Here is a 25391-nt window from a genome sequence, read left to right on the forward strand (position 1 = left end):
TCAATGAATCGTGCTGCCTGCCTCTTTAAAACTGTGGATGATGACGAGCTCAGAACACAAGGGGAAGTAAGAGCTGCGGCCTGCCTCTGGATGTTGTAGTTTCACCATACGAGTCTGAGTTACCTTCTCCTAAACAGGAGGTGAGAGGTCATTTTTGAACTGTACAAACACTCCCAGGTTTCCTTGTGGAGATCAGGTAGGGACATTCCTCTGACCTCATTTCCTGGTGTAACGCTTTCTGTTGTCCCCTCAGATGTGCCCCTGTGGTCGAAGCTTCAGTCTGGTTACGTCCCAAACATCCAGGAAATGTTTCAGATCCTCGACAACCACATGAAGATGAACCAGGTGGATCACATGACCTTCACCTCCACTTAGAGCTGCAGGTGAATGCACATCAAGTTAACTGCACACAGTGACGAGACTCACAGGAAGTTTGTGTGAACTCGGCAGGTGCGATCAGATTATCAGCTTAACCTATCTGTTAGATTTTCCTTGTACTGATGCACGGAGAAACACCTGACAGGTACAGACTCACCTGTGACTCCAAAGACTGAATTTAGTCAATTTAAGAGGAAGAAAAATTCGGCCCAGTCAGTCCAGAGATGGGTGTGACACCGAGACAGGTGAGGCAGAGGCGGGGCCAGAGTTTGATTTACAGAAAGAAACATTTCTTTAAGTGCTTCAGGGAGTATGTTTTGTGAGATGGTCTCAGCTGTGCTGTATTCAGGTGTGTCTCTCTCTCATTACCTGTTCTGTGTCCAGTTGCTCCGGCTTGCTAGGCATTCTCCTGATGGCGTTCATGAAGGGCGGGCCTTAAAACATATTCTGAAGGGCCCGGCTGGATGTTCCTCGCCATGAACTGAGCACTCCCTCTGCACCGGCTCACCTTCAGCACTACAATACCAGAAAGCACTGCTGGCAGCCTTGTGCTAATTAGCATGTAGACAGGAAGTAGATGGCTGTTTGTGTGAAGCTTTTATTGTGAAAATAAAATGTTCAGTTCTGTTTCCTGCCTGTTTGTGGTTTTGCAGGTAAATGCACATGTGCATGCAGATCGAGCCTTTTATTCACAGCATGTTTTCAGTGTGGCTCATTTATGACCATAGAAGCAGCCATGACATCCCAGAATTCATAGCAATGCACTTTCACTCCAGGAAAAGAAACCTTGAAGATGGCTGACAAACTCAGGTGATAGATAGGTATGACTGACACAACTGATTCCTGTCAGGACCTCGTCAGAGGCTTGCTGTGATCAGGCAGGATTCACATGGCTTCATTTTTACTTCAGTCACAGAAAGTCTGGGAGGGGGTAGGAACTCCAGGCCTCGAGGGGCTGCAGGTTTTAGATCTTGGTACACCTGAATCAAATGATTACTTCATTAACAGGCCTCTGGAGAACTTCAAGACATGTTGAGGTCATTTAGCCATTTAAATCAGCAGACACGTCTAAAACCTGCAGGACGTTGAGGCCTGGAGTTCCCCACCCCTGCTCTAGATTGCGTCTGCAGCAGGAACGTAGCAGAATGATTTTGGGGTTTTTTCATTTTACAGTTTTTATGTCTAATGAGGACAGTTTCACCTGTTCTCATTTATGTGACCTGCTGGAACATGCCAACATCAGTGAGGTGAAGTGAGTTTAGTTTGTGGATGGGAATATGATCTGTCTCATGGACGCTGTTTCCATCACAGTGTTACTGAGTCCACAGAGCAACAAACTCCACAAATGCTCCTTTTTTTGTCACCTTTTTTATCAGATGACATTAAAAGTGGTGAAATGAGGTCATTTCTGCACTGAATCCAAAGAGGCCACAAAGGTGGAGCAGGCATGTGGTGATGATGTGAGCTGATCATCACTTCCTGTTTGGAGACATGAATCATCTGAAATGTGAAGGTTCATCTCCAGGCTCTTTGTGACGGGTCTGGATTTTCCTACATCTGAGTTTCAATGGTTCAGGTAGACTGAGCGGGTCGGGCTTGACACAGTGGAAAGGTTCCTTGTGTCTCTGAGTTTTAGTATCCTCATCAGTAACTACAAACAAAATAAATACAGTCATGTTTAAAATAAAACAAGATAAATGTCCCAGGTCACGTTCTCCTTTCAGGTGTTACTAATCCAATCCAATGTAACTTTGAGGTGAATATAGTTTGATTTCAGCGACTGACTGAGTTATTTAAACAGTTTCATTTGAATGTCCTGTTTTTTTATAGCCTTTTTCCCTGCAGTAACCACACAGTACTTTTACTGGAGTACTTTGAAGTACATGTCAGGTAGTTCAGTCTGAGTACATAAAATAAACTGTAAACAAAACCATAAAGATATACAAAAAGGTCTTCCCTTCAATCAGTGGACGCTGCGATGCACGCGTGAGGCAGCAGGGGGCGCCATTGAGCCGGCGTTTCTGAACACTTCCGGTACAAAAGAAGCGGCTGTGAGACGAACAGTAGCTAACGGTAGCCTCTGCAGTACGTTTATTCGACTTAATTATTTTTTTTACTCTACTAAAATGTTTGAGGCCGGAAATCTGTCGCTGACACACACGCGAGCTTCACGCTAACGGTAGGAACCACAGTGACGAAGAGAGAGGTGCTAACGACTAAAAGTGAACTGCTAAGAGGAGCAGTGACGGTGACAGCGGAAGCTAACAGTTTATTGCTAACAGTAAGTAAAGTTTAAGCTCAACTGCACACATGTCACGTTTAAAGTATCGGTGCGTCTGAATCTACTGTTTAAATCTTGAAGAGCCAGGCCGTGTTTCTAATTCTTGTAAAGATAAAACTCCATCATCATCGGTGACAGCAGGGTCACTGGGTCACCAGAAGCGTTTCTTTCGGCTCCTGGTGACCTTAGTGTGATCCCTGTAGCTCCACGAGTTTAGCTGGTCCTGGCTTTATGCATCAGGCTCAGATTAGGAACTCTTGACTTTCTGAACAGAGACGAAGCAGCTTCTGGTACGGAGAAAAGGTGCGAGTTTCAAAGGTCCCTCCTGTTTCCTTTTCCTAACCTCTTTTACTTGCCCTCGGTGGAAGGATCATTGAGGTAAAGGAAAGGTGGGTAGGAGACGTACGCTGAGGAAAGGAACGGCCTCACACTCGTTTCTTTTAACAGCGTGACACTGCAGAACATGGACTACAGATTTATTTTCTTTCATCCAGATCTCTTTTATCTAAATTCCATCGCTGTTTTTAGAGAAAAAAAAAGAGTAAAACCTGAGTTTGCGCTGGGTTATTTTGGTTAGCAGCCTTCACGCTTCCTCCTTGGGAGTCACTAATTCAGCTGCTTCTGCTACCTCACAGAGTAAATTTGTCCCATTGCATATAATATCCAGATGCTGCTGTCGCAGCACCTTTTGAGGAGGAATTCTGCGACTGCATTAAATTTCCTCTATCACCACTGATTCCAGCTGACCTGAAGTAAACACAAACCCTACAGTACAACAACAAAGGACATCATTAATGAACACTGATCATACAGAACTTTGAGCATACTTTGTTCATATAGATCAGGGGTAGGCAATGCCAGGCCTCGAGTGCCGGTGTCCTGCAGGTTTTAGATCTCACCCTGGGTCAACACACCTGAATCAAATGATTAGTTCATTACCAGACCCCTGGAGAACTTCAAGACATGTTGAGGAGGTAATTTAGCCATTTGAATCAGCTGTGTTTGATCAAGGACACATCTAAAACCTGCAGGACACCGGCACTCGAGGCCTGGAGTTGCCTACCCCTGATATAGATCATAATTTTAGCTCGTACAGCATTCTTTGTGCAACAGTACCTCAACAGGAAGTAGTTTTTATTCCAGCAGTGTGATGCTCAGCTGTGAGTTTAACCGCTGCTGTTCAAAACTATAAATCTATCAGCGGGGTATGGATGAAATGGAAAATGGAGTCAGAAGGAACATTTACATGATCCACTTTGGTCATGTTTGTTTTCATGCGTAGTCAGATGTTTTTTCCCCTCCCCTTTCATAAAGGATGCTCCAGCATCTCTTATGCTAAAGGAAGCAAGATACCTGTTCCCCTATGAACAAGGATCAGATGGATTCATACACACCTGGCTGAGGTGTGTATGAAACGTGTGGGACTCTGTTCTTCCATGTTTATTTAGTTTTATTTTCTTAAATCTCACAGCATGGATTCATTAAAAGAATTACCGAGGGTTGTTACTGATTGGCTGCAGGGTATCGTCACAGGTGGATCAAAGCAGACTGATTCATGTCTAAAACTGACAATCAATAACACTCCAGCTGTTACAGGTGCAGGTACCTGAGCTGTTTCTCTGGTCTCCATCCTCACCTGTGCCGTGAAGGTGAATCATTAAGTCAGAGATGAGCAGCTCTGTAAGTCATCTTCTTCTTCTGTGGTTTAACCTGTTCAGCTGTCACACTGTCAGCTGGTGTTTACTTGGTCAAGTGTGTTAAGCTCCACCTCCTGCTGTTCTGTTTTCAGGTTCAGAGGAAGAGGCGGAGCACACAAAGTCCTCCGGTTTCTAGACACAATGCCAAGAGCAGGAGAGCTGCGAGTACCAGGAGGACGGCGAACGCCGACAGTGATCCCACCCCCCCAACAGAGACCATTGATGTGATGGACGGTCAGTCCCGATCAGTACACTCAGTTTCCGACTGATCGAACAGTCATTGATAGGCCTGCATCTACAGGTGTTTTCAGACCAGACCTGACTCATCTAGACACACTCAACCTCTTGGCCAATCAGAGAGCTGCTTCTTTTCGAGGTAAAACTGAAGGGAAAAACATGTTCAGACCTCACTGGAACCGATGTAAGTAGCAGGTGAGCTGTTTGCTGAAGGTGACCTCCCACACCTGAAAATACAGTCAGTGGGTTTCCTGGTGTCTCCTGATCACTGACACACCTGCAGCCCAGAGGAAACAAAATCCACCTGACAGTTAGAAATTCATCAGAGGTGTGATTAACACTTAACTTTAACACCTGAAACTCGCGACCACACGTCTGACACACAGGTGACCAAAAACGGGACAGTCACAGCTCTGTGGGGGACCTCTCTGCTCCTTAAAGTCGTTCGTGCTGGGCACCGCCAAATGGAGCCACTTTGGGTATTAAGAACCACAAGCTGGCCACAAGAATCCAGATGTTTGACAGTGTTCATGCCCATTTATCTCGATCTGTTTACCTGATTATTGGTTATCGATAAAATCACCAGACTTGGAGATGAAACACTTTGATCGTAAAGATGGAGCCGCGTTACATCACTGATGTTGGGTAACGTTGAGAATGATGAATGGTTGAATCTTCTCATCTGCTTCGCTTGGACTGCTCGCCTCCTTTTTTTTTTTCTTTTCTTTTTTTTTTAAAATTATCTGACTGATGCAGGCGTACAGTGAATCCATTTCATCGCCACGCTGTGACACCGTTGGATGGAGACGGTGCCGCATGTCAGGCTAACACAGGCTCCTCCCCTCTGTGTAAGTGTGGGCAGAGCATCTACACGAATCTGAGTTTGTGGTTGTGTGTATTCAGGTGAGGAGGAGGTGGTCGTGGATCTCACCTGTGAGAGTGGAGCAGAAGCTGCTGTGGTCGACCTGACTACCAACAATGACTCTGTGCTGGTAACTCTCTCTCTCTCACTCACACACACACACACACACAGAGGAAGTGTGCTAATGTCTAATTCTTCTTCTGTGTTTGTTTTTTTTTGTTTTTCCTGCTGTATCCACAACTTCAGCTGGTGGATGAGGGTAAGTCAGACTTTGTGTTCCAAAGACTAGATTGAGGCCTGAGCTCTCACTAAGGAAGCGGTCTAATGCCTGTGTGACTGTTTTCACTCAGGTTCTCAGAACTGGAGACCACCTGTACAGAGTTATCTTGTTAGCAGCGATGAAGATGAAGACACACCCCCCGTCCTCAGTGCCACCCTCCTGCCACCGACAAACACCTCCAGGTGATACACCAACCCCTACACACTTATGCAGGTGATACACTGACCCTGTCAGTGACCTCACTCAAATGTTTTTGTGTTTCAGGTCAACTCCAGGGACAATCAGCTGTCCTGTGTGTCTGGACGGATACTCAGAGGTCAGTCGTGTGTGTGTGTGTGTGTGTGTGTGTGTGTGTGTGTGTGTGTGTGTGTGTGTGTGGACTGTTCAGCATGAATAAAGCAGAAAAATGAACTTTATTGACACAGAGTGCCAGCAGCGAGGTTCTTTCTTTATCCTGCTGCACATGCTCAGTGTGAGCTCCGAGGACGCTTCCTTCAGGGTGAGCGTGCTCAGAAAGTCTACAAACATAACATCCCTATAGAATATGATGTAACACTATAGATCAACTTACCTCAGAATATATAAAGCGTATAAACAATTACAACAATATGATGCAACAAACACAGCAGTACTACTAATCCAAAATACTCAAAGCTTCATAGAACTGAAACAAACATTTATTTTTAGCTCCATTCTGCTTCTGATACCTACTTTAGGTTTCTGAATATTAAACTTGTTGCTGCCTTTCATAGTGTGTAACTTGAAGGCCCTGAGTACTTTCTCACACACTGAAAACACTGGAATGATAAAATTATTTGAACATTACCTAATAAGACTCATGATTCAGGACAGACAGTTAGTTATGTTAAACTTTTCTAGCAGTCCTTCACAAACAGGGAACAGTCTGTCTATTCTCTCCATCTGTCAGCTGCTGCTGGCTCTTCCTCCTCCTCCTCTTCCTCACACACTGCTGAGTTTGTCCTGGTGGATCATCAGGGGTGCAAAGCCTCACAGATGATGTGCAGCAGTGGGTCCCTCAGTCTGTCCTCACTCTGGACACTTGCAGTTGTCACACATGGAAGCCAAATGTGTGATAAGCTGCAGGATTCAAACTTATAAATACATGTTCATACTTTTATTACACAATCAGAGAGAAAGAAACGGAGAGAGAGTGCAGGACAGACAGACAGGTGACAGTCTCACACTGCTACACAACAGCACAAGAGAAGGAGGATTTAGTGTTTGTGTTATTACGAGTGCTAAACAAGAAGAGTTCCCAGATGGTACAGTGGACACATGTGACTGCTGTGATTAAAGCATCTTTCTTTCAGCTTAATGAGTGAAGTCGGCTCGTTCAAACACACGTTAAAGTCCGTTTGGCTCGACACCACCGAACAGAGGCAGCAATATAACATAGTTAACATTAACAGTGCAGTGAATCCTGCTTGCGCCGTGATATTCAGGACTGCAAACCGAGCAGCATTCACTAGCTGTGTCCCAAAACCTAGGCCGTATCCTCCTGAGGCGGAATTTGAACGACGTGAGGTAGGCTGTCCCAAATTGAAGGCTCCTCCAAATGCGTCCTTCATTTTCCCAGATTTTGAAGGATGGGTTGGGTGTGTCCTTCGTGGCCCACTGTATCCCAGAATTCATATCGCGGCCCAGTCAATTCCAGTTGCCAATAATGGCGGCCGCTACTTAGTTTTAATATTACTCTTATTAATCTTTCTGGGTCACAAAATAAACTTTTAAAATATTTTCAGGCGAGAAAGTAGCTGTGTAAAGTTCAAATATCTGCTTTATCAAGATATCGCATATTTGCAAAAGTGCAACGTTTTTGGAGATGTCTGTTACCCGCTAGCCGGGAGGTTGAGGCTCACTAGAGAATAGCGGACACCCGGCACATCGTTATCAGACCTGCCGCCGTCTTTGGCTTCTCAGGTTAAACATGGTGTGTGCGTGCGTGCGTGTATACACGTGTGCGTGCGTGTATACACGTGTATATGTGTATAATATGAGGGATGGGTACCGGTATCCGGTGCCATGATGGCACTGGTTCTGACATAAACGGTAGTAACCACACCGAAAAGCAGCGCACATTTCGGTGCTTTTTTTTCCTGAGATGTCATACACTTTAGACTCTTTTTCTCCAATTAATCTTTCTGAGTTAACTTCAATAATTACTTCCTCCAAACCATCAACGTGTCTTTTAGACCCCATTCCTACAAAACTGCTCAAAGAAGTCCTGCCATTGATTAATTCTTCGATCTTCTATATGATCAACCTATCTCTAATAATCGGCTATGTACCACAGGCCTTCAAGGTGGCTGCAGTTAAACCTTTACTCAAAAAGCCATCTCTAGACCCAGCAGTCTTAGCTAATTATAGGCCAATCTCCAACCTTCCTTTCATATCAAAAATCCTTGAAAGAGTAGTTGTCAAACAGCTAACAGATCATCTGCAGAGGAATGGTTTATTTGAAGAGTTTCAGTCAGGTTTCAGAGTTCATCACAGCACAGAAACAGCTTTAGTGAAGGTTACAAATGATCTTCTTATGGCCTCTGACAGTGGACTCATCTCTGTGCTTGTCCTTCTTGACCTTAGTGCAGCATTCGATACTGTTGACCATAATATCCTATTAGAGCGATTAGAACATGCTGTAGGTATTACAGGTATTGCACTGCAGTGGTTTGTATCATATCTATCTAATAGACTCCAATTTGTGCATGTAAATGGAGAGTCCTCTTCACACACTGAGGTTAATTATGGAGTTCCACAGGGTTCAGTGCTAGGACCAATTCTGTTTACATTATACATGCTTCCCCTAGGCAGCATCATTAGAAGACATAGCATACATTTTCACTGCTATGCAGATGACACCCAGCTCTATCTGTCCATGAAGCCAGATAACACACACCAATTAGTTAAACTGCAGGAATGTCTTAAAGACATAAAGACTTGGATGGCCACTAACTTTCTGCTTCTTAACTCAGATAAAACTGAGGTCATTGTACTCGGCGCTGAAAAGCTTAGAAATATGGTATCTAACCAGATTCTTACTCTGGATGACATTACCTTGGCCTCCAGTAACACTGTGAGGAACCTTGGAGTCATTTTTGACCAGGATATGTCCTTCAACGCACATATTAAACAAATATGTAAGACTGCGTTCTTCCATTTGCGCAACATCTCTAAAATTAGAAATATCCTGTCTCAGAGTGACGCTGAAAAACTAGTTCATGCATTTATTACTTCCAGGCTGGACTACTGCAATTCATTATTATCAGGATGTCCAAAAAACTCACTGAAAAGCCTTCAGTTAATCCAAAATGCTGCAGCAAGAGTACTGACAGGGACTAGAAAGAGAGAGCATATTTCTCCTGTTTTGGCTTCCCTTCATTGGCTTCCTGTTAAATCCAGAATTGAATTCAAAATCCTGCTCCTCACATACAAGGTCTTAAATAATCAGGCCCCATCTTATCTTAATGACCTTGTAGTACCATATCACCCTATTAGAGCACTTCGCTCCCGCTCTGCAGGCCTACTTGTTGTTCCTAGAGTATTTAAAAGTAGAATGGGAGGGAGAGCCTTCAGTTTTCAGGCCCCTCTTCTGTGGAACCAGCTTCCAGTTTGGATTCGGGAGACAGACACTATCTCTACTTTTAAGATTAGGCTTAAAACTTTACTTTTTGCTAAAGCATATAGTTAGGGCTGGACCAGGTGACCCTGAATCCTCCCTTAGTTATGCTGCAATAGATGTAGGCTGCCGGGGGATTCCCATGATGCATTGAGTTTTTCCTTTCCAGTCACCTTTCTCACTCACTATGTGTTAATAGACCTCTCTGTATTGAATTATATCTGTTATTAATCTCTGTCTCTCTTCCACAGCATGTCTTTTATCCTGTCTTCCTTCTCTCACCCCAACCGGTCGCAGCAGATGGCCGCCCCTCCCTGAGCCTGGTTCTGCCGGAGGTTTCTTCCTGTTAAAAGGGAGTTTTTCCTTCCCACTGTCGCCAAAGTGCTTGCTCATAGGGGGTCATATGATTGTTGGGCTTTTCTCTGTATCTATGAAGCGCCTTGAGGCAACATTTGTTGTGATTTGGCGCTATATAAATAAAATTGAATTGAATTGAATTGAATTCTAGCCAATCATTTTACGTTTCCGAGGATAGTAGGCGGGCCCAGGTTCGTACGTTCTTTTACAGCAGAGCTACAGATTAAAAATGCCCCAGGCGAAGCGGTCAAAAGTCTGGCTGTACTTCACAGCAAAATATGCAAACTCAACAGCCTGCAACAAGTGCTTTAAGCTGATACTGTGATACTGTCAAAGGAGGTAACACCTCAAATCCGATGAAACACCTGGCGACGCATAGCGTGTTTTTTTTTTTTTTGTTTTTTTTTTTTAAAAGCCGAGAAATGCACCGTATTTGATAGCTTGCTGCGAGACCTCACTCCGTGCACATCTACTGCGGGTGTGGTGCCTGTTATCGGACCTGGAGTTAGCAACATCCCCCAAAAACCCGAAGAGTAGAGTCCTGGCCCCTAGCCCTGCCAGTGTAGCAGAAGTGATGATGGCAGCAGCAGCCGTTCTTCTCTGCATGAGTAGCTTAATGTTGTTCGTCTGTAATTTACTTTGAGTAGGCTAACCACATTATTAAATTAATACAGTAAGGTGAACTAGCAAACACCATCATTGCTACATGCGGCTGTCTTCTTGTTTCATGGCAGATACTCCCTTCACCCTGGCCAAAAAGGCTAAAATGACCAAAGAAAAAGTGGAAAACGGTTAAACATGAGAGGTTTTTGGACAAAGTTTGTCTTTTTTCCATTGATTAAGTACTGCTTCCAGCCAAGAGTGATACCATATATGCCCCATAGCTGTAGAAAAGGCTAACATTGTTATCTTTTTACAAAAAAACAGCTGAACATGAGAGGTTTTTGGACCAATTTTGTGTTCTCCATTCTTTAAGCACTGGTTTGAGCACCGTTTAAGCACCGGCACCGTTTCAAAAGTACCGGTTTGGCACCGGTATCGGATAAAACCTAAACGATACCCATCCCTATATATAAGTCACTCAGATAACTTAAATGTTATTGTTTGGCTTTTTCACTGTTTTATTTGTTCCTAAGTAAATCGGTTTAGCTGAGATTAAAGTTATTAGATTAGATAAAATAAAACTTTTATTAATCCATCGGGAGGGTTCCTCTGGGGTTTTCACACAGCTGAATAAACGTCAAACAGAAAACTGATTAAACAAAGTGCAAGATTCAAGATCCAAAGTGTTTATTGTCATGTGTGCAGAAGAAATAGCTTTTCTCTGTGCAATGAAATTCTTCCTTTGCTGTCCATACAGAAGATGGTCGAGATGATTGAGAATTTACTCCAGTGTCCTGTTATATTTTAGATAGCAAGGAGCAGATGGCTAGTTTATTCATGCCCATCGAGATGGCTGGTGACACAAATCTGAAGGCTAGATCGTCTCATTTCACAGCCTCTCACTTCTGGCCTTCTCTATCTTCGGAGGACCCAGCTCACGTAGACCACGAAGCCCGGGTCCCCCAAAGGATGCGGCCTAAGAATTGGGACACAGCTAGTGTGAGCTCTGAGTAACCTTCAAGATCGACTTTACAGCCCTCAGCTCGCTGCTGATTTAATGCAGAGGACGTTTCCTTCAGTGTGAGCGTGCTCAGAACAAATTGGTGTTGGTGACTCGAGTGTGCCTAAAAATAGTCCAATTCAATTTTATTTATATAGCACCAAATCACAACAAATGTCGCCTCAAGGCGCTTCATAGATACAGAGAAAAGCCCAACAATCATATGACCCCCTATGAGCAAGCACTTTGGCGACAGTGGGAAGGAAAAACTCCCTTTTAACAGGAAGAAACCTCCGGCAGAACCAGGCTCAGGGAGGGGCGGCCATCTGCTGCGACCGGTTGGGGTGAGAGAAGGAAGACAGGATAAAAGACATGCTGTGGAAGAGAGACAGAGGTTAATAACAGATATGATTCAATACAGAGAGGTCTATTAACACATAGTGAGTGAGAAAGGTGACTGGAAAGGAAAAACTCAATGCATCATGGGTATCCCCCGGCAGCCTACATCTATTGCAGCATAACTAAGGGAGGATTCAGGGTCACCTGGTCCAGCCCTAACTATATGCTTTAGCAAAAAGTAAAGTTTTAAGCCTAATCTTAAAAGTAGAGATAGTGTCTGTCTCCCGAATCCAAACTGGAAGCTGGTTCCACAGAAGAGGGGCCTGAAAACTGAAGGCTCTCCCTCCCATTCTACTTTTAAATACTCTAGGAACAACAAGTAGGCCTGCAGAGCGGGAGCGAAGTGCTCTAATAGGGTGATATGGTACTACAAGGTCATTAAGATAAGATGGGGCCTGATTATTTAAGACCTTGTATGTGAGGAGCAGGATTTTGAATTCAATTCTGGATTTAACAGGAAGCCAATGAAGGGAAGCCAAAACAGGAGAAATATGCTCTCTCTTTCTAGTCCCTGTCAGTACTCTTGCTGCAGCATTTTGGATTAACTGAAGGCTTTTCAGTGAGTTTTTTGGACATCCTGATAATAATGAATTGCAGTAGTCCAGCCTGGAAGTAATAAATGCATGAACTAGTTTTTCAGCGTCACTCTGAGACAGGATATTTCTAATTTTAGAGATGTTGCGCAAATGGAAGAACGCAGTCTTACATATTTGTTTAATATGTGCGTTGAAGGACATATCCTGGTCAAAAATGACTCCAAGGTTCCTCACAGTGTTACTGGAGGCCAAGGTAATGCCATCCAGAGTAAGAATCTGGTTAGATACCATATTTCTAAGCTTTTCAGCGCCGAGTACAATGACCTCAGTTTTATCTGAGTTAAGAAGCAGAAAGTTAGTGGCCATCCAAGTCTTTATGTCTTTAAGACATTCCTGCAGTTTAACTAATTGGTGTGTGTTATCTGGCTTCATGGACAGATAGAGCTGGGTGTCATCTGCATAGCAGTGAAAATGTATGCTATGTCTTCTAATGATGCTGCCTAGGGGAAGCATGTATAATGTAAACAGAATTGGTCCTAGCACTGAACCCTGTGGAACTCCATAATTAACCTCAGTGTGTGAAGAGGACTCTCCATTTACATGCACAAATTGGAGTCTATTAGATAGATATGATACAAACCACTGCAGTGCAATACCTGTAATACCTACAGCATGTTCTAATCGCTCTAATAGGATATTATGGTCAACAGTATCGAATGCTGCACTAAGGTCAAGAAGGACAAGCACAGAGATGAGTCCACTGTCAGAGGCCATAAGAAGATCATTTGTAACCTTCACTAAAGCTGTTTCTGTGCTGTGATGAACTCTGAAACCTGACTGAAACTCTTCAAATAAACCATTCCTCTGCAGATGATCTGTTAGCTGTTTGACAACTACTCTTTCAAGGATTTTTGATATGAAAGGAAGGTTGGAGATTGGCCTATAATTAGCTAAGACTGCTGGGTCTAGAGATGCTTTTTGAGTAAAGGTTTAACTGCAGCCAGCTTGAAGGCCTGTGGTACATAGCCGATTATTAGAGATAGGTTGATCATATATAAGATCGAAGAATTAATCAATGGCAGGACTTCTTTGAGCAGTTTTGTAGGAATGGGGTCTAAAAGACACGTTGATGGTTTGGAGGAAGTAATTATTGAAGTTAACTCAGAAAGATCGATTGGAGAAAAAGAGTCTAACTTAACATCAATGGTACTAAGAGTAGCTGTAGATAATATTACATCTGTGGGATGATTATTGGTAATTTTTTCTCTAATTATAAAAATTTTATTTGTGAAGAAGTTCATGAAGTCATCACTAGTTAACGTTAAAGGGATGGTTGGCTCAAAAGAGCTCTGACTTTTTGTCAGCCTGGCTACAGTGCTGAAGAGAAACCTGGGGTTGTTCTTATTTTCTTCAATCAGTGATGAGTAGTAAGCTGTTCTGGCTTTGCGGAGGGCTTTCTTATAAAGCAACAAACTATTTCTCCAGGCTAAATGATGATCCTCTAAATTTGTGACATGCCGTTTCCTCTCCAGATTACGAGTCATCTGCTTTAGGGTACGTGTTTGAGAATTATACCACGGGGTCAGGTACTTCTGATTAGAGACCTTAGTTTTCACTGGAGCTACAGTATCCAGAGTCGTACGTAGTGAGGAGGTAAAATTATTAACAAGATAATCGACCTCTGTTGGGGTAGCGTTCAGATAGCTGCTCTGCTCTGTGTTGGTACAGGGCATTGACGATGATAACAGTGGCTGGATTATATTCTTAAACTTAGTTACAGCGCTTTCAGAAAGACATCTACTTTGATAAAGTCCACTCTCCACTGCTGCGTAATCAATTATTGTAAATGTAAATGTTATCAAGAAATGATCAGACAGGAGAGGGTTTTCAGGAAACACTGTTAAATGTTCAGTTTCTATGCCATATGTTAAAACAAGATCTAGAGTGTGATTAAAGTGGTGGGTTCTTTTACATTTTGAGAGAAACCAAATGAGTCTAACAACAGATTAAATGCCATGTTGAGGCTGTCATTTTTAGCATCAACATGGATGTTAAAATCACCCACGATAATTATTTTATCTGAGCTCAGAACTAAATCAGATAAAAAGTCTGAGAAATCAGACAGAAACTCTGTGTTAGGCCCAGGTGGAATAGATGATAGATGATAACAAGTAAGACTGGTTTCTGAGTTTCACAGCTGGGGTGGACAATGCTAAGCATCAGGCTTTCAAATGAATTAAAAGTCTGTCTTGGTCTTTCATTAATTAATAGACTGGTGTGAAAAATTGCTGCCACACCGCCCCCTTGACCTGTGCTTCGAGATTTCTGGTAGTTAGAATGACTCGGGGGTGTTGATTCATTTAAACTAACATAATCATCCTGCTGCAACCAGGTTTCTGTAAGGCAGAGTAAATCAATTTGTTGATCAATTATTAAGTCATGTACTAACAGAGACTTGGAAGAGAGACCTAATATTTAATAATCCACATTTCACTGTTTTACTCTTTGGTTCAGATGTGGATACTGTATTATTCTTTCTTTGTAAATGTTTAAGTTGTTTGTTGCTGGTTTTTAGTTTGTTTTTTGTCTTTTTGGAAGCAGACACAGTCTCTATGGAGATGGATTTTTGGGGGGGTAGCAGGAGGAGAGAAGCTGCAGAGAGGCGTGTAAGACTGCAACTCTGCTTCCTGGTCCCAACTCTGGATAGTCATATTTTGAGGGGTTTAATAAATTTGTCGATATTTCTAGAAATGAGAGCTGCTCCATCCAAAGTGGGATGGATGCCATCTCTCCTAACAAGACCAGGTTTCCTCCAGAAGGTTTGCCAATTATCTATGAAGCCCACATCGTTTCTGAGACACCACTCAGACAGCCAGCAATTTAAGGAGAACATGCGGCTAAACATGTCACTCCTGGTCTGATTGGGGAGGGGACCAGAGAAAACTACAGAGTCCGACATTGTTTTGGCAAAGTTGCACACCGATTCAATATTGATTTTAGTGACCTCCGATTGGCGTAACCGGGTGTCATTACTGCCGACGTGAATTATGATTTTACTAAATTTACGTTTACCCTTAGCCAGCAGTTTTAAATTCAATTCAATTCAATTCAATTTTATTTATATAGCGCCAAATCACAACAAATGTCGCCTCAAGGCGCTTCATAGATACAGAGAAAAGCCCAACAATCATATGACCCCCTATGAGCAAGCACTTTGGCGACAGTGGGAAGGAAAAACTCCCTTTTAACAGGAAGAAACCTCCGGCAGAACCAGGCTCAGGGAGGGGCGGCCATCTGCTGCGACCGGTTGGGGTGAGAGAAGGAAGACAGGATAAAAGACATGCTGTGGAAGAGAGACAGAGATTAATAACAGATAGAAATTTCCTTCAATGTCGCCTGCTCTGGCCCCTGGAAGACAATTGACTATGGTTGCCGGTGTCTCTAGCTTCACATGTCTGAGAACAGAATCACCAATTACCAGAGTTTGACCCCCAGCGGGTGTGTCACCGAGTGGGGAAAAACAGTTAGACAAATGAACGGGTTGGTGGTGTACCTGGGGCTTCTGTTTAGGACTACGCTTCCTCCTCACCGTTACCCAGCCGTCTTTCCCCAGATGCTTGGGATCTGCCGGGGAACAGCTAGCGGGGCCTACGCCATCTTCGGCTGCACCAGCTACAGGGGCCTGGCTAGCTAAGGGTGAGAGAAGGGTGCAAAGCCGAGTCTCCAGTCTCAGTAATCCTGGCCTCCAGAGCTGCAAATATGCTACATTTGTTACAGATATCATTACTGCTAAAGGAGGCCGAGGAGTAACTAAACATCTGACACAATGAGCAAGAAAGTGCAGAAGGGACAGGTGAAGTAGCCATGGTGCTAACGGGTCGGCTACGAGCTAAGCTAGCGAAACAGTACAGAGACAGTGAGTGAATACTATAAATTAGGTAGTGAGTACACAGAAAGTGTGCTTCGGATGAAGCGCGTGAAGATTATACTGTGAAAAAAGAATGTATTTAAAAGTTGTTAATTAAACTGCTAAGCAAATAAGCTACTCAGAAACACCACTGTGTTTGAGCAGGAACAGGAAGCGATACTATACCACAGAGCGAGCGAGCGAACACCAAGTCCAACACAATGCTTGATGAGATGTGTGCTTCCTGAGGCATTGTGGGTAATGAAATACAGGCTTTATTACATTCACATGGCCACTGATCAATGAACCTAATCAATAAACATACATATGCTGACTCTTATTTTGAAAGTTTCAGTCTGGTTTTGTGTTTTACTTTGAAAGTATTACAGTGACGTTTGAGTGCATTGCTCTGATTGGCTGTTTTTGTTTTGTGGTGTTGTTTTTTAATTTCTTTGTTTGCTTCTTTTTTCTTTTTTTCGCAGATCGTTGGGAGCAGCCGATTGGTTGTGTCCACCCGTTGTGGTCACGTGTTCTGCAGTCAGTGTTTGAGAGACTCTCTGACATCATCACACACCTGTCCCACCTGCAGGAAGAGACTTACTCACCGCCAGTACCACCCCCTGTACATCTGACATCACTCTGAGACCACAGCTGAGTCCTGCTGCCATTGGACCACAGGCCATGATGTTGGTGTTATTTGCTGCTGAATTGTATTTTTTTTTCTTTTTTGTGTGTGCGCCTCTTTGGACATTAAAGTGTTCAGTCATAGCTGGTAAACATTATGGATTAATGATTCATGTGTATTGATTTGTTTGTTAAAGCTGAAATAAATTTTGATTTGTTTCACTCATTGATCAGCTGATGGATCTACAAAGTTACGGCAGTAATGTGGAGAATAATACTGTACAATTTCATTCTGTAATCAGAGTACAGGAAGTACTCGTACTCACACACACTGACTCTGTGTGTGGTGTGTGTGTTGGGGGGCGGGGTGCTTGCACTGATGAATTATGGGTAGTGGATCGCAGAGTCACAAGACTAACTTGTGACTCTGCGTCACCGTCTGCTGTTTGCAGTGACTCAGAGTCAGCTGACTGAAGAGTTGCTGCTGATTGGCCTAGGCTGACAGAAAAACAGTTAAGTTTAATAAACATGAAATGTGTCAAAGATCAATAAATCAGTCAGACTTGAGAACTTGGACACTCGTTCTGAAGTTTTAAACTTTATTTAAAATGTCCCTGAGTGTTTACTTGGTGTTTTTAGAGATAAAGGTTGAGTTATCAGTTGAAAGGTTTTGTCCAGATTTCAGGATCAGGTTTAAAACGCCTCAGTCACGTGACCATGAGCATATATTTGGTTTTGATTGGAGAGTAAGCAGCAGAGCCAGAATGATTGATTTATTAATCCAAACCCCGTCAGCTGTGAGCTCTGATCAGTCCGCCTGCTTATTGATAATTAGTTTCATATCGAAAGCCTGCTCTGTGATCAGGTGTTGAAACCGTCTTGTAACGATGACTTTGCGATATTTTATTATGAACTCTAAACAAGTCACATGACTCAGGGAAAGTACCTCATTGGAAAGCCGCTGAGTCATTCCTCGATTGCCATTGGTCCTGTGGGCGGGACTCTGAGAAAAAGCCAATAGAAGGCCAAATCTGTGTTTACTTCCCTGACGTCACAGACGTCGTTTCCCACGTTTGTCGCGGAAGTAAACATAAAGCAGAGCGAGAGATTTCAAAGTGCGTCACAAACTCACCAACTCCCGGACCTGGACACCTCTCAGCGGACATAGACATAAACCCGGCCTCCGGTTGACTATCAGCGAACAACACGCAGACATACACACAGCCTCCGGTTGACGATCAGCGTACAGAGACACAGGTGTACCCGGTGTCAGCGGCAGGATGTCGGTGACTGTTAAGGCCTACCTGCTGGGGAAGGACGAGGCGGTGAAGGAGATCCGCAGGTTCGCGGTGGATCAGGACGTGTCCTGCAGCTTCGAGTACCTGAGCAGGAAAACTGCGGACGTGTTTGGAAACCTGAACAACTTCAACCTGTTTTACCGAGGTGAGCGCGCGGGGGTTCAGATTAGGGAATTACACTCTGATCGCTTCCTGGATTCTTATTGATTGTTTTAAGTTGTGACTGTGAGAGTGGGGACGTAACTGAGTAAGTGCGCAGGCGCACACTCACCTGACCAGACTCACCCGTTTCCCTGTAAACACATGAAACCGTAATCAGCTGTCGAATTAATCTTTATTTATAGTCATGTAAACGGACAAACACCGTCAAAGTTAGTCTGTAATTAGAAAGTCACCTGCAGCCTTTGTAGTTCACCAGTGTGTGACTATTGATGATGATGGTGTTGCAGATGAAGATGGGGACCTGGTGGCCTTCTCCTCTGATGATGAGCTCATGATGGGTCTGGGGTGCATGAAGGACTCCACCTTCCGCCTCTTCATCCGAGGTATGTTTGCGGTTTGTATAAATGTTATTGCTCGCTGTATCCGTCGTCCAGCTGTGCTAATAAAGCTTCATTCTTACAGAGAAGAAGGAGCACAGACGGGACTTCCCTCTCCATGCCTTCCCTCCCTTTGCCTTTGGGCCTCCCCCTCCCCCTGCTGGAGGTCCTCCACCTCCCCATGCTGGAGGTCCTCATGCCCCGCCCCATGGGCCACACATGGGTCCACCTCCTCCTCACGTGGCCCCACCCTACACCATGCACCCCAATGTTACCTGTGATGGCTGTGATGGCCCTGTGATCGGGACCCGCTTCAAGTGTTCAGTGTGTCCGAACTACGACCTCTGCTCCTCCTGCCAGGCTAAGGGGAAGCACACTGAGCACGCTCTTCTGCCCATTTGGCACCCACTGCAGGTGAGTCTAAGCAGGTGCAGGTCTGCAGGTGTCCTGTTCAGGCCCTTCAAAACATGACTGTGAGGCTGTGTTTTTCAGTGGTTTCCTCGGGGGAAGTGGATGAAGAGGATGAGACACTGCGTGTGGAACCTGAACCAGAACCAGGCTCAGAACCAGGACAACGACCCGGACCAGAACGAGTCTAGCCCTTCCAAACCTGCTGCTGATGCCAACACCCCCTCTGGTGAGTTCTGCCATCTTGGTTAAAGTGATACTTGATCAATAAGTCAGATCAGAGCAGATAAGGTCAGGAAGCGATGTACAAGAGGGAAAATGCAGCAACATTTCAAAATAAAAAGACCGTGTGCGGACTGAATGGTCATGACATCAGAGCCGCGTTTGTGTGGCCCTTTAAACATCCTGTCACAGCACTAAAATAATGTTGTGTGACATCTGTGTGATTTTAAAATATCTTTCATTTCTCCCTGCAGGCTCTCAGACCAACGTGGACTTCCTGAAGAACATTGGCGAGGGCGTGGCAGCCATGTTGAGCCCACTAGGTGAGTGTCAGTCTTATTTAAGCAGTTGTTTGATGCTGTAAGGTAAAGACTATGACGTCACTGTGTTTGTGCATGTGAGATGAGTGAACATCTCTAGCTGGCTCTAAAACAGGAAGTTGTGTGTGTGTTTTACACAGGTATCGATGTGGACATCGACGTGGAGCATGAGGGCCAACGGACCAAGGTGACCCCACCTACTCAGAGTGGGGGGGGTGAGGGCGATGAGGAGATGGAGCATACGAGCAGTGAGGGCGGGGCCAGTCTAGGAGCAAAGGTAACTTTTATTTTTATAAAACCTCAAAGTGCTTCATGATGTAAATATCAGAAGAAAGAACAATCAGCTGATCCTGATGGGACAGCAGGGAGGAAGAACTCCCTTTTAACATCTCCTGTGACCTTTTAGCGTGGTGACCCTCAGGTGAGCAAGGACTCTGATGAGGAGTGGACCCACCTGAGCTCCAAAGAGGTCGACCCCTCCACAGGTGAACTGCAGTCCCTGCGGCCCGACAACCAGGAGCAGGGGCCCCTGTCTGAGGGGCAGGCGGGCCCCAGCGGGCTGAGGGAGGCGGCACTGTACCCACACCTGCCTCAAGGTAAGCTGGCGTCCACACTCTGTGACTTTAGTTCTGTTAGTACTGACCTCTAAACCCTGCTGACCTCTGACCTTTTGCCCTCAGAGGCTGACCCCCGCCTGGTTGAGTCGCTTGCCTCGATGCTCTCGATGGGCTTCACTGACGAAGGCGGCTGGCTCACCCGCCTCCTTCAGGCCAAGAACTTTGACATCGGCGCTGCGCTGGACGCCATCCAGTATGCCAAGCAGCCCCGCCCACACTAGCACTGATGATATCATCACGATGTCACAACATCCATCTGATTATTTCTGCTCTGTTGTCTGAATGTTAATCAATACTGTCCATTAATCAGTGTTTCTGTTCTCTTTATTGATCATCATGTAAACGTTTCTGTGTGAGCAATAAAAGCATGAAGAAAAGCACAGTCTGTCAGAGTCTCCTTTTTAGAAACAAACAAATGCACAATCACTCCGGGAGACGTTTAACAAGGAAGTCGTCGTCAAAGTTAAAGTTCTCGCCGCTGTCGAACATGGAGGTAACAGGAAGAAGAGGGCGGGGCCTGCTGATTATTCCAGAGCAGGAGGGAGCAGCGACACCACTTAAAGACTGACTCCACTCACCAACTGCAGGCTTCTCCCCCTCCTGCACCTTTGAGTCAGGGCTGAGGAAATTAGCCCACCTGGTGGTGAAGAGGGTGGGGCTACAGGTGTTTATGGTTGAAGGTGTTTGGAGTTTCATACAGTTTAGCTGCAGAGAAGAGCAAAGGTTAAAGGTCAAGTACATGACGAGGAGGCATTCTGCTCTTCTCACAGTCTGAAGGTCATGGGTCTGAGCGCTGAAGGTGAGCAGCTCTGTTTACCTGTTCAGATGTGTGGACATCCTCTGGTCCTGCCTCCTCAGCTCGCTTCCTCTTCCTGTCACAGGTCAAAGCGATGATTTCAGTGTGATTAGTGATGCTGAACTCTAAGTACTCTTTGTGAGCCACTCATCATGAATGAGTAATGAACTGCTGTTCCTTCAAATGTCTTTAAAAACAAGTCTGAATTTATGTGGGATTTTCTCAGATCCACACAGGCTCAAATATGTACGCAAACCTCCACTGATATTTGGTTTAATGCTCCTTAGCAAGTTCCACATCGACCCCATGCTTCAACAAGCCTCTTTTCTAACAACATTCACACATTCACGCTCTGATGGATGCATCGGAGAGCAACTTGGGGTTAGTATCTTGCCCAAGGATACTTGGCATGCAGACTGGAGGAGCCAAGGATCAAACCACCAACCTTCCGATCAGTAGACGACCTGCTCTACCTCCTGAGCTACAGCCACCCCACAGATAAAGATGAAGGCGTTAACCCCAGCGGAGATGGTTTCCTTGAATCTTATTGAATTGAAACAACTAGAAGCTCAGTGTTCCAACATTCACATGTTAGGGTACAACACACATGCTACGGTAAGGTTGAGCCAGGACAACAAGCTGAAATTGGGTACCAAGCCCCAAGTGGGATGGAAGAAGGATAGCTGTGAGAGGACCTGAATGACAGGATCATGGCGAGGCTTGAAACCTGGATCCTCCGAAGATCTACCAGATGACTATCCAGCTGATGCTTGTACAGGTGTTCCTGTAGTTCTTCTTTTATCGTCACTCTGTTCTGGCCAAAACTTTTAAACATGCTGTACAAACAAAGCTGACTTGACTTAAATCTTTCAGTAACTAAGTTGAGCCGGAGGATCAGAGACGATCCTAAATTAATTCAACAGTTCCTTACCCTAACATTCATGCCTGTGATGATGATGATGCCTCCAACAACACCTGTCAACATTCACCTGTCAGTCATCTTGATGCCATGGAGCTGCCTTCGATTTCCTAAATCCTTCTCCTCAGGCTCTGCCTCATCGTCTTGCTCCACCTCCTCAGGTGTGTCCAAATATTTGCTCCAGCGGCTCACCGGTTCGTCTGTCTGCTCCTCGTCCTCCTGCTGCTTCTCCTGCTGCTCCTGCTTCCTGTAAACGGGAAAGACCTGTGAACACCTGGTGATGTTAAAAGAGGGCGGGGCTACAACACACAGTGGAACTGAAACCTGGTTACCATAGTGACCAAGAACGGCGCTCTTGCTCCTCCATCATGGCTCCTCTCATGGCGTTTAGTTTCTGAACGTGACGTCTGCAGTCTGCCGCATTGCCCCGCCCAAACTCCTACCGTTCAATCAGATGAGATCGATCAGTCAGAGGATAAACTAAGAGCAGGCTGGTGAATGCAATGACATCCTCACACTGAGCTGTTTATGTGACCTCTGATTGATAAGAAACACAGTTTATACATTAATGATACCCATGAACCATCCTGCGTGACACCCACGAAGACTAGCCAGAGAACAGAAAGTACAGCAATAAAGGTTATTCAAAGCAGTAGGGTATGAGTGAACAGAGTCGACAGGTGTTTTCTTTCTGTTTGTTAATGATTACAGATCAATATAAGGTTTAGAACTTAAAAATAAAAGCATGAATTGATGACATTGTTATTGATAAAGCGACAGATAGATTCTGACCTTCAGCAATGACTGTTTCTCTCCACACAGTTTACAGCTCCACTTTCTCGCCTTCTTCACCTGTCAGACAAAACATAGGGCAAAGAAATAAATGGACCTCATATTGATCTTCTGATTGTTATCCGTGATTGTTATTGTGATCTGTAGAATTATTGATAAACGATCAGCTGTTAATATCAGTGCCCTAGCCTATGTGCCTATGTAAAGTGTTGGAGTGTTTACACTGTAAGGGTGGCGCTGTCACTTGGTGTTCGCTCTCTCTGGGGTAGAGTATCACTTCCTGTTCCTGTTCTAACACACAGTGGTGTTTTTGTGTAGCTTATCTGCGTCCCCAATTTAATTCAAACTTCTAGATAACTTATTTCATAGTGTAATCTTCATGTGCTTTGTGCAAGTGACAACACTATGTGTTGATTCACCCGCTAATGGTTTTCACAGTATTCACTCACTAGCTGTGTCCCAAAACGTAGACTGCATCCTTCGGAGGACCCGGCCTTCGCGGTCTACTTGGGCCGGGTCCTAATCAATAATATAAATCAAATTAATTTCAATTACATTTGGAGAAACAAGCAACATTATATTAGGAAGAATGATATAGTGAAGTCATTTGAAGAAGGAGGTTTGAATGCGACTGATTTTGAAGCAATTGATGGTTCAATGGATGTTAACATATAACAAATTCATAGATAAATGTGCCATATCATGTACTCAAAGTAAATTAATTAAAGTTGTGAAAGCCATTCCCCCTGCAATGATTTAGATGGCTGGCCAGTTTAACCTATTCTTCCTCTATAATTTGTGTCCTTAATAATCGTTGATCGCCAATTTAAAGGAAAGGCACGCAATAATAGATTTTTAAGGACAATTCTCACCAAACAACTTTTCCCTTCTCAACTAAAAAAAATATTTAGAGATTATAATTCATAAGTTTTTGACTATCTTTCCAATTCCACCTAAAGCAAAAGAAAATCATTTTAAAATTTTAAATGCCATATATCTGTCCAATGACTATCTTCAGAAGAAATTCAATATAGATACAAACACGCACTTTCTGCAATACTGATATTGAGACTACAGAGCATCTTTTTTTATTCATGTGAAAGTTCCAGATCTTTTTGGGATGGTTTTCAGTACTGGTTAACCTCTAAAAATATTGACTGCCCTTCTCTAACCTTTCAAGTAATTATTATTATTTGGCCGACAAACAAAAAATTAAAAAAAAAATAGAATTTGGGATTAACAACTTATTTACAGTCGCAAATTTTTTCATTCACAAATGTCGCTTCTTGGAAATTACTCCGATTTTTGCTGGCTTTAAATATGAAATCCTGCTGTGGAAGGCTTCATTAGACAAGTGTAACCTAAATAAAGCTCACACCTTACTTGAATTTTTGATGCAGCTTTTTAATTGATGTAGCTAGATTGTATGTGCGTACTTTTGTTTTTTACTTTTATATGACAGGTCACCTTACCTATGCAAGCCCGTTTCCGCCACTAAAAAAGAAAGAAAGAAAGAAAAAGGATACTTAACTCGAAATTTCGAGTTATCTTTCTCGAAATTTCGACTTATTTTCTTGAAATTTCGACTTCGAAATTTCGAGTTATGGATCCTTTTTTTATTATTATTTTTATTGGCTGCTTTATGGTATTTCTGGCCTATAATGTTCTTTAAATGTTCTTTGTTCGACGACTGCTTTGTCCTTAACCACTTATACCTGTATGTAACTTTTTGTTGACATGTAAATTAAGAGCTTTAATTGTTATTTTGTTTGAAAATAAAAAAATAAATTGAAAAAACTGCTGGGATATCGTCATGTGTCAGCGCCACAGGAGCATCTCAGGTGACTTTGATTTTCTGGCATCACACAGGTGAGCGTGGATACGGGTGCCTAATGTTTTGTCCACAATCACTGATGATGACTTCATGTTATAAACAGCGCGCGTTCACTGTGACATCAGTGTGAGCCGTCTGAGAACGGCTCCGTTACTAATAAATACGCTGATTACCCAGGGTTCTCCAGCCTGAGAAAAGCACCTGCATGCTAACCTTGTTAGCCTCACGCTGTCCGCTCTCACCTGTTGCACCTGGAAGCTCTGACAGCGGAAACACCTGACGACGTGAAACTCCTGACCCATGGCCCCACGGTCCCGTTGCTTCCGGTGTCCGTCCGGACTGTTCAGTTTTCGCGGGTCTGTTTCAACCCGGGTTCCACGTCACAGCTTGCGTGACAGCAGTAGCGGGCGGCCACAGTAAGCGCGCCCCCTGCAGGCCGGAGGATCTGCAGATTATACAGTACAAATAAAATGTTCACGTTTCTCCAACGCTGTCTTCCCAGCAGTTTCACCGGATGGCCAGGAAGCGTTCACGATGTCTTCTCCGGCGCTGATAACCGGCGTCTGTCTTGTGTCAGTGACGTAAAAGACGGATTAAATGCGACTTGACCGTTCACACAGCAGTCACTTTCTAAAACATCGGATATGTATCAGATTCAGTACCACATACGAAAGTGCCCCAGATCGGATTTGAAAATATCGGATTTGTGCCGTTCACACTGTCATAGCATGATCGGATATGGATCGCATAGGGTCAAAAAAAAATCGGATTTGATGCGCTTTCGCCTGCAGTGTGAACGTAGTTTGAGGTGTCTAGGAATAATCTCAATAATATACACAGGTTTTATA

At 44.0% G+C, this 25391-nt stretch overlaps 4 protein-coding genes across 6 annotated transcripts in view; 3 read left to right on the forward strand and 1 right to left on the reverse strand.

The window, feature by feature from the left end:
• Positions 1-1007, forward strand: part of selenot2 (selenoprotein T, 2) — a 19089-nt gene extending 18082 nt beyond the window's left edge. The window contains exons 5-6 of the mRNA XM_006781920.3: positions 254-383; positions 763-1007. Of these exons, the coding sequence (XP_006781983.2) occupies positions 254-375 (122 nt within the window). The 3' untranslated portion in view covers positions 376-383; positions 763-1007. The remainder of the gene's footprint in view (positions 1-253; positions 384-762) is intronic.
• A 664-nt stretch (positions 1008-1671) lies between these two features.
• On the forward strand, positions 1672-17024 carry rnf4 (ring finger protein 4). Of its 3 annotated transcripts, none has more exons than XM_006781916.3 (9): positions 1672-2659; positions 4247-4339; positions 4449-4590; positions 4658-4732; positions 5497-5585; positions 5702-5714; positions 5806-5917; positions 6000-6051; positions 16657-17024. In XM_006781916.3, the coding sequence occupies exons 2-9, from the start codon at positions 4328-4330 to the stop codon at positions 16804-16806; spliced, it is 645 nt and encodes a 214-aa protein (XP_006781979.2). In that variant the 5' UTR covers positions 1672-2659; positions 4247-4327; the 3' UTR covers positions 16807-17024. The 3 variants fall into 3 exon arrangements, with proteins under 3 accessions (XP_006781979.2, XP_006781981.2, XP_035766035.1); XM_006781918.3 differs by having other exon boundaries at positions 4256-4339; XM_035910142.2 differs by lacking the exon at positions 4658-4732 and having other exon boundaries at positions 4256-4339.
• An 827-nt stretch (positions 17025-17851) lies between these two features.
• sqstm1 (sequestosome 1) lies at positions 17852-20582 on the forward strand. Its single transcript, XM_006781913.3, has 8 exons — positions 17852-18241; positions 18546-18641; positions 18721-19049; positions 19128-19272; positions 19520-19588; positions 19726-19862; positions 19992-20181; positions 20266-20582. Exons 1-8 carry the CDS (start codon positions 18079-18081, stop codon positions 20421-20423), a joined length of 1287 nt encoding a protein of 428 aa, XP_006781976.1. The 5' UTR covers positions 17852-18078; the 3' UTR covers positions 20424-20582.
• On the reverse strand, positions 20509-24900 carry mrnip (MRN complex interacting protein). Its single transcript, XM_006781914.2, has 6 exons — positions 24786-24900; positions 22710-22769; positions 22250-22356; positions 21988-22164; positions 21020-21074; positions 20509-20907 (listed from the first exon to the last, which is right to left on the reverse strand). Exons 1-6 carry the CDS (start codon positions 24843-24845, stop codon positions 20626-20628), a joined length of 741 nt encoding a protein of 246 aa, XP_006781977.1. The 5' UTR covers positions 24846-24900; the 3' UTR covers positions 20509-20625.
• Positions 24901-25391: the final 491 nt, after the last annotated feature.

This window comes from Neolamprologus brichardi, chromosome 2 (assembly GCF_056152115.1).
Source record: "Neolamprologus brichardi isolate AB-2024 chromosome 2, ASM5615211v1, whole genome shotgun sequence".
Lineage (NCBI taxonomy): Eukaryota > Metazoa > Chordata > Actinopteri > Cichliformes > Cichlidae > Neolamprologus > Neolamprologus brichardi.

Coding starts and splice junctions, on each gene's coding strand:
- sqstm1 (XM_006781913.3), top strand. CDS start 18,079: ATGTCGGTGACTGTTAAGGCCTACCTGCTGGGGAAGGACGAGGCGGTG. Junction 18,642..18,720: donor CTTCCGCCTCTTCATCCGAG/GTATGTTTGCGG, acceptor TCATTCTTACAG/AGAAGAAGGAGCACAGACGG. Junction 19,050..19,127: donor CCATTTGGCACCCACTGCAG/GTGAGTCTAAGC, acceptor TGTGTTTTTCAG/TGGTTTCCTCGGGGGAAGTG.
- mrnip (XM_006781914.2), bottom strand. CDS start 24,845: ATGGGTCAGGAGTTTCACGTCGTCAGGTGTTTCCGCTGTCAGAGCTTC. Junction 22,165..22,249: donor CGCCGTTCTTGGTCACTATG/GTAACCAGGTTT, acceptor TCCCGTTTACAG/GAAGCAGGAGCAGCAGGAGA. Junction 20,908..21,019: donor ATGTCCACACATCTGAACAG/GTAAACAGAGCT, acceptor TCTTCTCTGCAG/CTAAACTGTATGAAACTCCA.
- rnf4 (XM_006781916.3), top strand. Junction 4,591..4,657: donor GACCATTGATGTGATGGACG/GTCAGTCCCGAT, acceptor CTGCATCTACAG/GTGTTTTCAGACCAGACCTG. Junction 5,918..5,999: donor CCACCGACAAACACCTCCAG/GTGATACACCAA, acceptor TTTGTGTTTCAG/GTCAACTCCAGGGACAATCA.